General features: G+C 45.1%; 1 protein-coding gene across 1 annotated transcript; it reads left to right on the top strand.

Moving 5' to 3' along the window:
- The first annotated feature begins 1,688 nt into the window (after positions 1-1,688).
- On the top strand, positions 1,689-8,220 carry TRIM59 (tripartite motif containing 59). Its single transcript, XM_040349276.1, has 2 exons — positions 1,689-1,823; positions 6,866-8,220. The coding sequence occupies exon 2, from the start codon at positions 6,869-6,871 to the stop codon at positions 8,066-8,068; it is 1,200 nt and encodes a 399-aa protein (XP_040205210.1). The 5' UTR covers positions 1,689-1,823; positions 6,866-6,868; the 3' UTR covers positions 8,069-8,220.
- The last annotated feature ends 2,535 nt before the right edge of the window (positions 8,221-10,755 follow it).

Raw genomic sequence — 10,755 nt, 5'->3', positions numbered from 1 at the left:
GAAGAATGGTCAAAAATTCCCATAGACACACTCCTAAACCTTGTGGATATTCTTCCCAGAAGAGTTGCATCATTGAAATGCTCCCTGAATCACATTACCAATTTCCTATCTAAAAAAAAAAAAAAGTTTGCAAAATGATGTCCCGTCGGTCACCAAAGTGACATCCTCCTCATATACAACTATAGCAAATCATATCATCAACAGTCCATATAGTCTATATCAAAGTATATATATATATATCTGTATCATATCATAAGTTGATATTGGTATCTGATGCCTTGCAGGGCTTGGCCAGCCACTTAGCCCAGTTTGTATCATATTTACTTGGACAACCTCTATTCATATAAGTATCTCTATGTAATGGGAACTGTTGTTAAACAATTGTTTCCAATATAAAAGTGTGGGGGGAGGGGAAGGTTTCTTCTAGTATAGGGCAATAGCTTTTCTGGCATAAAACATTGTAATATTGGCGAATGTTCACTCTGCCTCTGCAGGAAGGATATCCTCCACCAAACCCAACTAACATACTGACATACAGACCGGCAAAGGGGCGGATAACATTGGGCCGGATTCAGAAAGAAGATACGCCGTCGTATCTCTGAGTCCGGCCGTCGTATCTATGCGCCTGACTCATAGAATCAGGTTACGCATAGATATCCCTAAGATCCGACAGGTGTAAGTGTCTTACACTGTCGGATCTTAGGCTGCAATTCCAGGCCGGCCGCTAGGTGGCGCTTCCGTATCTTTTACGCGTCGAATATGCGAATGAGCATTTACACCGATTCAGAAACGAACGACTGCCCGGCGCATTTTTTTTACATCGTTTGTGTTCGGCTTTTTCCGGCGGAAAGTTACCCCTGCTATACGAGGGGTAAGTGCGGCGTATCCTATGTTAAGTATGGCCGTCGATCTTGCGCCGAGTTTTGAATTTTTTACGTCGTTTGCATAAGTCGTTTGCGAATACGGCCGGACGTAATTTACGTTAACGTCGAAACCAATGACGTCCTTGCGACGTCATTTGGAGCAATGCACGCTGGGAAATTTTGCAGACGGCGCATGCGCAGTTTGTTTGGCGCGGGGACGCGCCTGATTTAAATTTTACACGCCCCCTAGCCGCGGAATTTGAATTCCGCCGGGGGGATTTATGATACGCCGCCGCAACTTTAGAGGCAAGTGCTTTCTAAATAAAGCACTTGCCTCAAAAACTTGCGGGGGCGTAACGTAAATCAGATAGGTTACGCGGATCTAAAGATCCGCTGACCTATCTGAATCTGGACCATTGAATTTAATAAAGCCACCACCTCCACCCAAAAACCTACAATAAAGGAACAGGTCCAGAAGCCAACAATCGGAGGAGCGCCTCGAGTTCATCTTATGAAGTCGGTGTGGCGTAAAATAGGCTCTATGCACCAATGTAAACCGAATCAAATGGTCTCTCAATGAGACCAAAGATCGAAAGGGAAAGTCCCGCACATCATTGCTTAGATCAGGAATATAGCCCCCATCTATCCTTGTAGCGTGCTCAGGACATTTATAGAAGAAAACTCTTATTTCCCAATACAATGTCGGCTATATGACTCATGTGTGACTTGCTATTTACTTATAAAATCCGAGCGGTGTCTGTGGGCGGCACTGAGCTCTCTGACACGCCGCTCTGCTTACATTCGAAATCCAGCTCTGCAATTCGCCAACGGTGGGTTTGAAAACAGTGCGCATGCGCATCACGCATCGGTGGATGGACTCGCAGTGACAGTGAACTGTACAGAATCACTCGGTGCACAGCGGACCTCGGGACACACCGTGCCTACTGACACTTCCTGCAGGTGAGCGCCCGATACATTATAACTAATGTGTATGTAGACGGGGACATGTCCGGGGACTAGAGCACTTCACAGACGGCTAGACCTTATGTCAGTGTTAAGGAGGGAGCCCGGGAAGTTCTTTCCTGTATTCTTCCTATCCTCTACTGTCTGCAATACGATCCAACCTGCACTTTCCTACAACCTCCACCCTGTACAGCCATAGTGCCTGCTACTAATCAACCCAACCTGTACCCCCTGTCCCTTTCCTTACCGTCCAACCTGTACCCCCCTGTCCCCTTCCTTACCATCCAACCTGCACCCCCCTGTCCCCTTCCTTACCATGATCCTACCTGTACCCTCCTGTCCCCTTCCTTACCATCCAACCTGCACCCCCCTGTCCCCTTCCTTACCATCCAACCTGCACTCCCCTTCCTTACCATCCAACCTGCACCCCCCTGTCCCCTTCCTTACCATCCAACCTGTACCCCCCTGTCCCCTTCATTACCATCCAACCTGCACCCCCCTGTCCCCTTCCTTACCATCCAACCTGTACCCCCCTGTCCCCTTACTTACCATCCAACCTGTACCCCCCTGTCCCCTTACTTACCATCCAACCTGTACCCCCCTGTCCCCTTACTTACCATCCAACCTGCACCCCCCTGTCCCCTTCCTTACATCCAACCTGTACCCCCCTGTCCCCTTCATTACCATCCAACCTGCACCCCCCTGTCTCCTTCCTTACCATCCAACCTGTACCCCCCTGTCCCCTTACTTACCATCCAACCTGCACCCCCCTGTCCCCTTACTTACATCCAACCTGCAGCCCCCTGTCCCCTTCCTTACCATCCAACCTGCACCCCCCTGTCCCCTTCCTTACCATGATCCTACCTGCACCCCCCTGTCCCCTTCCTTACCATCCAACCTGTACCCCCTGTCCCCTTCCTTACCATCCAACCTGCACCCCTGTCCCCTTCCTTACCATGATCCTACCTGTACCCTCCTGTCCCCTTCCTTACCATGATACTACCTGTACCCCCCTGTCCCCTTCCTTACCATCCAACCTGCACCCCCCTGTCCCCTTCCTTACCATCCAATCTGTACCCCCCCTGTCCCCTTCCTTACCATCCAATCTGTACCCCCCCTGTCCCCTTCCTTACCATCCAACCTGCACCCGCTGTCCCCTTCCTTACCGTCCAACCTGTACCCCCCTGTCCCCTTCCTTACCATCCAATCTGTACCCCCCTGTCCCCTTCCTTTACATCCTACCTGCACCTCCCTGTCTCCCTCCTTACCATCCAACCTGCACCCCCCTGTCCCCTTCCTTACCATCCAACCTGCACCCGCTGTCCCCTTACTTATCGTCCAACCTGTACCCCCCTTCCTTACCATCCAATCTGTACCCCCCTGTCCCCTTCCTTTACATCCTACCTGCACCTCCCTGTCTCCCTCCTTACCATCCAACCTGCACCTCTCTGTCCCTTGCCTTATTATCCTACCTAAATTCTCTGTCCCCTTCCTTACCATCCATCCTAAATTCTCTATCCCCTTCCTTACCATCCATCCTAAATTCTCTGTCCCCTTCCTTACCATCCATCCTAAATTCTCTATCCCCTTCCTTACCATCCATCCTAAATTCTCTGTCCCCTTCCTTACCATCCATCCTAAATTCTCTGTCCCCTTCCTTACCATCCATCCTAAATTCTCTATCCCCTTCCTTACCATCCATCCTAAATTCTCTATCCCCTTCCTTACCATCCATCCTAAATTCTCTGTCCCCTTCCTTACCATCCATCCTAAATTCTCTATCCCCTTCCTTACCATCCATCCTAAATTCTCTGTCCCCTTCCTTACCATCCATCCTAAATTCTCTGTCCCCTTCCTTACCATCCATCCTAAATTCTCTGTCCCCTTCCTTACCATCCATCCTAAATTCTCTGTCCCCTTCCTTACCATCCATCCTAAATTCTCTGTCCCCTTCCTTACCATCCATCCTAAATTCTCTGTCCCCTTCCTTACCATCCATCCTAAATTCTCTATCCCCTTCCCTACCATCCATCCTAAATTCTCTGTCCCCTTCCTTACCATCCATCCTAAATTCTCTATCCCCTTCCTTACCATCCATCCTAAATTCTCTATCCCCTTCCTTACCATCCATCCTAAATTCTCTGTCCCCTTCCTTACCATCCATCCTAAATTCTCTGTCCCCTTCCTTACCATCCATCCTAAATTCTCTATCCCCTTCCTTACCATCCATCCTAAATTCTCTATCCCCTTCCTTACCATCCATCCTAAATTCTCTGTCCCCTTCCTTACCATCCATCCTAAATTCTCTGTCCCCTTCCTTACCATCCATCCTAAATTCTCTGTCCCCTTCCTTACCATCCATCCTAAATTCTCTGTCCCCTTCCTTACCATCCATCCTAAATTCTCTATCCCCTTCCTTACCATCCATCCTAAATTCTCTGTCCCCTTCCTTACATCCAGACTAAATTCTCTGTCCCCTTCCTTACATCCAGACTAAATTCTCTGTCCCCTTCCTTACATCCAGACTAAATTCTCTATCCCCTTCCTTACCATCCATCCTAAATTCTCTGTCCCCTTCCTTACCATCCATCCTAAATTCTCTGTCCCCTTCCTTACCATCCATCCTAAATTCTCTATCCCCTTCCTTACATCCAGACTAAATTCTCTATCCCCTTCCCTACCATCCAGACTAAATTCTCTATCCCCTTCCTTACCACCCAGACTAAATTCTCTGTCCCCTTCCTTACCATCCAGCCTGAATTCTCTGTCCCCTTCCTTACCATCCATCCTAAATTCTCTGTCCCCTTCCTTACATCCAGACTAAATTCTCTGTCCCCTTCCTTACCATCCATCCTAAATTCTCTGTCCCCTTTCTTACCATCCATCCTAAATTCTCTATCCCCTTCCTTACATCCAGACTAAATTCTCTATCCCCTTCCCTACCATCCAGACTAAATTCTCTATCCCCTTCCTTACCACCCAGACTAAATTCTCTGTCCCCTTCCTTACCATCCAGCCTGAATTCTCTGTCCCCTTCCTAGCCTGCACTTCTTTGCCATCTGCCTTCCAAGCAGTAACTGCGATATTGCAGCGGACAGATCAGACACCTACCTGACACTTTTTAGGGACCAGTGACACTAATACAGTGATCAAAAATATGCACTGTCACTGTACTAATGACACTTATATCATCTGAGCTCATCTCAAAATCTCAACTAAAGCATACTCTTTACTTCTCCAAGGACCTCCTGTTCTCTAGCTCTCTAGAACCGTTTCCTATGTTCACAGTCAGGACTTCTTCAGGGCTTCTCCCTTGCTCTAGAACTCCCTACTCTGGCTCTCTCTTACTCTGTCTACCTTTTTAAGCGATCTCTGAAAACTCATCAGGGTTCCTGCCTCTACCTAATAAACTGACGTTTACTTTCTCCATGTTTATGTTTTATATCATCTGACTCTCCCTTTTAGATTGTAAGTTCTCACTAGCGGAGCCCTCTGAACCTCTAAAAGCGTTTGTTAACCCCCCCCCAAAAAAAAATTTTTTTATATCCTGGTCCCTTAACCACTTAAGACCTGGACCAATATGCAGGTTAAGGACATTGCCCCTTTTTGCGATTCGCCACTGCGACGCTTTAACTGACAATTGCGCGGTCGTGCGACGTGGCTCCTAAACAAAATTGACATCCTTTTTTCCCACAAATATAGCTTTCTTTGATCGCCTTTGCGATTTTTATTTTTTGCGCTATAAACAAAAATAGTGCGACAATTTTGAAAATGAGAATTTTTTGCTATAATAAATATCCCCAAAAAAGATATAAAAAAACGTTTTTTTTCCTCAGTTTAGGCCGATATGTATTCTTCTACTTATTCTTGGTAAAAAAAAATCACAATAAGCGTTTATCGATTAGTTTGCACAAAATGTATAGCATTTACAAAATAGGAGATAGTTTTATGGCATTTTTATTAATAATTTTTTTTTACTACTAATGGCGGCGATCAGTGTTTTTTTTTTTTTTTACTGCGACATTATGGCGGACACATCGGATAATTTTGACACATTTTTGGGACCATTGTCATTTTCAATCAGAAAATTGAGGAGCCAGCCAATGACAGATTTACCGACTCCTTCCTCCCCTATCCATCTTGACAGATTTGGGACAGGTGGAGGACAGAGAGGGACCACAGAGAGGGACTGGAGAAGGACACAGGGGACAGTCAGGGACAAGCGGTGCAGCACCGATCTCCCTGTGTGGCTTTCAATAAAGCAGCTGAAAGCCATGGGAGGGAGAGGAAGAGAAGCGGCTTTCAGCTGCTTTATTAAAAGCTTTACAGGGAGATCGGTGCTTATGCTCTGCAGAGCTGCACCACATTTTGCACTCTCCCATTTTAGTAAATCTCCCCCTTTGTCTGATGTATAAAAACTGAAGGAAAGATAGAGGGAAAATCTTGCAATAGCTCAGTGTTTCATTAAAGCGGTGGTTAACCCTAAAAACTACATTTTCTTATTCCACTGCCCCCCCACATTACAATCCGATTAAGGCTCTTTGTTATTTTTTTCATGCTGTACATACCTTAGTACAGCATATTCACCCGTGCATCCGGGTTGCGAGTCCCGTGGGAGTGGGCGTTCCTCACATGCCGGTGATTGACATTTTGCCCAAAAACTAGCCCCCCCCCCCCGTCGCGTAAGCCGCGTCACGATTGGCGAAAGGAGCCGAACGTCTTGCCGTTCGGCTCCTTTCGCCAACCGTGACGCGGCTTGCGCGACGGGGGGGAGCTCGTTTTTGGGCAAAACGTCAATCACCGACATGTGAGGAACGCCCACTACCGCAGGACTCGCAACCCAGATGCACGGGGGAATATGCTGTACTAAGGTATGTACAGCATGAAAAAAATAATAAGAGCCTTAATCGGATTGTAATGTGGGGGGGCAGTGGAATAAGAAAATGTAGTTTTTAGGGTGAACCACCGCTTTAAATTTTGTTCTACCCAATTCACATTGCGTAGGATTTATCAAGTTGCTATTGTCTCTTAATTTTCAGATAATGGACCATTTGATAGAAGACCTGACATGCTCAGTTTGTTTCAACATATATGATGACCCTCGAATTCTAAAATGCTCGCATACATTTTGCAAAAGCTGTTTGGAAAATATAAACAGGTCTTCTGATAGCTATGTTTGGAGAATTTCTCTTGGGAGGCTAAAATGTCCAACTTGCAGAGGGATTACGGATGTCTCAATAGGGGTTCATACTCTGCCGATAAATTTTGCCCTCAAATCCATTGTCGAAAAATTTAAAAGCAACAAGCACTTCAGCGTTCGAACGTGTCCAGAGCATCACGGAAAACAGTTGAAATTGTTCTGTGTCAAAGATAGAAAGTTAATCTGTGATGAGTGTTGTGAGGTAGGACAGCATCGGAAGCATCCTACTGAAGAACTAGAAAGAGCCTACAGAAAGGAACGCAAGACGGCTTCTAAACTGTTGGCTATTCTCCGTGAGAAGAATTTCACAGGTGTATCTACTGTCATCAAAGCACTAGAAGAACAGCTGGAGGAATGCAAAACAATCATACAAGAAGATAAGAAGGAGGTTTTCAACTTTTTTGATAAAACAATTGAGGCGTTGGAGCGAAAGAAACAAGATCTTCTTGCAGCCCTAAACGATCTCGATCAAAAAATAGTTGATGTTTATTCTCCAAAAATAGAGGCAATGAAACAAATACAAGACGAAGAACTGGATCTTCTATCTTTGAGCAGTACCACACAAGACAAAGATTCTCCCTTCGAATACTTAGACAATATCCACACCATAGAGAAAGGGATGAATGCTTTAAAAAAGCAACAGCTATGTTCCGTTCAGGCTGTTGAAATCTGTCCAAGGGTTGGGCAGATATTAAAGGATCAGTGGAATAAAAGCAGCATTATTGATGCACATAGACAGCCCACTCCAAAATTTGAATTCAGGTTCAATGCCACACGTACTGCCAACTCTTCATTCTCATGGACTTTATGTGTGATGCTTTTATTTCTTTCTCTAATGGCATTGCTTTGTTTGGTCTATCCCGATATGCTGCTTAAATGTACAAATTGGTGTGAAAATTACTTTTTGGAAACTATGGAACCAGTTCTTGAATGTTTTGGGATTCAGATGTTTGCCGTCAAGTCAACTTCCCAGAGAATGACAAAACCATTTCTTGACTTTGTTTCCTACTTATATTCTTTACCCAGTACATACTTTTATTGATTGTACAATCTCGCACAGAAATGCATATGGGGATTCTAGGCCAATGAGTTTTTAGAATGATCCAGCTATAGAGAAAACTACCGTATATACTCGAGTATAAGCCAAGTTTTTCAGCCCTTTTTTTAGGGCTGAAATACCCCCCTCGGCTTATACTCGAGGCAGTGTACCTGCATTCTTGACAGGCGTCCATTTTTTTTTTAAAGTCGCGGCTTCCTCCTGGCGTTCCGTGATAGGTATTTGACACTGTGTTCCGCCTATCACGGACGTCCTCTCATCCTCGGACAGTTTCCCAGCAGACACTGTGTTCAGTGTTCTGCCAATCACGGACGTCCTCTTGTCCGAGGATGAAAGAATGTCCGTGATTGGCGGAACACTGAACACAGTGTCTGCTGGGAAACTGTCCGAGGATGAGAGGACGTCCGTGATAGGCGGAACACAGTGTCAAATACCTATCACGGAACGGAACGCCAGGAGGAAGCTGCGACTTTTAAAAAATGGACACCTGTGAAGAATTCAGGTACTTGGGCATGGTGAGGTATGGCACAGTGAGACTGCAATGGGCATGGTGAGGTATGGCACAGTGAGACTGCAGTGGGCACAGTGAGGTATGGCACAGTGAGACTGCAGTGGGCACAGTGAGACTGCAATGGGCACAGTGAGACTGCAATAGGCACAGCAAGACTGCATTAGACACAGCAAGGTATGGCACAGTGAGACTGCAGTGGGCACAGTGAGGTATGGCACAGTGAGGTGTGCAAATGGGCACAGTGAGGCATGCAAATGGGCATTGTTGACCCTCTTTTCTGCTTACAGTAGCTGCTGCATTCTCACCCTAGGCTTATACTCGAGTCAATACGTTTTCCAGTTTTTTTGTGGTAAAATTAGGTCCTCGGCTTATACTCGAGTATATACGGTAACCTGAGAGACATAGGCTGCCATTGTAGACCTCCTTGTGAGAATACTAGTTCCCAGGTCGTCCCATTAAAGTATAACTAGAAGCAACATTTGTTTATTTTGTTTTGAATAGAGTGGAGATGGATTGGAATGCTTGTCAGTTTTTATTGCTGTTTGTGCCCTGGTAGGGAGATTCACCTTCTCTATTTGTCCTATTTACCATTATCATTGAAAGTATAAGAAACTACAACATTTTGGGTTGTCCCGAGAAAAGTAATAGGGGAAATCTTCCAATGGGGACACTAGTTCTGCTGACCTGGGGGTCCCAATGAATTCCCTTACTGTGCAGGGATTTCCTCTCACTTCCTGTTTGGCGATGGGGCAATCTGCAATGGGACGCAGATGGTGGGGAAAAAAATGACAGGGGTTATTAACCATCCCTTACTCTATCCATAATGAAAGAAAAATCTACTTTATATATTATTATTATTATTATTTTTTTTTTAACAGAAGCCCTATAGAATAAAATGGTGGGTGTTGCAATATTTGTCACACTGTATTTGTGCAGTGTTTTTTCAAACACAATTTTTTGGGAAAAAAAACACTAAAGTTAGCCCAAACGCAGAGTAAATAGATGCTTAACATGTCATGCTTTAAGATTGCGTCTGCACGTGAAGAGGGGGCAAAATACAGTGCTTAAAATTCTTCATAGGCGACGCTTTAAACGCCTTTACAGGTTACCAGTTTAAAGTTGCACAGGAGGTCTGGTGCTAGAATTATTGCTCTCGCTGTAACGTTTGTGACAATACCTCACGTGTGGTGCGATCACCATTTACATATGCAATCACATTTGTGCGTAAGCACGGTGGGACGGGGGCGCCTTACACTTTATCTATCTATATCTCATACACATTTTTTTTTATCTAACTTTATTTCTATCACAAGGGATGAACAACATCCCTTGTAACAACATGGGCTGTGACAGGTCCTTTTTTGGAGAGATCTGGGGGATATTAGACTCCTGGTGACCAAGTAAACAAAGAGGCGGAACCGTAAGTAACAACATAACTCAGCGCTCCTAGTTTCTGGGGTTACAGAGAGAGGGAAAGGATGTCGGTCTCTCTCTCTCTCTCTCTCTCTCTCTCTCTCTCTCTCTCTCTTCAGGGCAGCTATCACCCCGGGAAAGAGACGGCCGCAGGAGGGGGATGGGACCCCTTTCAGCCACCCGCAGAAGTGATCGAGTGGCTAATTAGCCACTTGGATCACTTCTGCATGTTAGCGAATCGCCAGCTGAAAACAAATACTGGAATGAAGCCTGTAGGTGCAGACATCATTCCTGTATTACATCCATGGCTGCCCTCCCAGCAGGAAGTGGTTAAAAAACAGCAGTACTTTTAAAGTACAACTCTCAATAAGTAAGCTATCTAAATTGCCTGCTATACTTAAAAATAATGAAAGTGTAAATAACATAAGCATTATAAATGGATTGCGGTCCTATAATGTACATCTGTTAGTAACATAGGCATTCTAAACTGTCTGCAGTACAGTAAAACCTTGGTTTGAGAGCGTTTTGCAAGACAAGCAAAATGTTTTAATAAATTTTGCCTTGATATACAAGCGATGTCTTGATATAAGAGTAGCGTCATTTCACAACTGAGTATGAAAAAGAAGAGAGGAGCCTCTAAGTGTAGCAATATGGTTACATTTAATGAAGGTACAACATTTAGCAACTTCTTGCTACAAAAAAATGCTTTGATATACAAGTGCTTTGGATTACAAGCATGTTTCTGGAA

This window comes from Rana temporaria, chromosome 4 (assembly GCF_905171775.1).
Source record: "Rana temporaria chromosome 4, aRanTem1.1, whole genome shotgun sequence".
NCBI classification, from domain to species: domain Eukaryota; kingdom Metazoa; phylum Chordata; class Amphibia; order Anura; family Ranidae; genus Rana; species Rana temporaria.
This window is presented reverse-complemented; position numbering and strand designations above follow the sequence as displayed.

What these genes read in the sequence shown, in the direction of transcription:
- TRIM59 (XM_040349276.1), top strand. Translation starts at nt 6,869, where the DNA reads ATGGACCATTTGATAGAAGACCTGACATGCTCAGTTTGTTTCAACATA.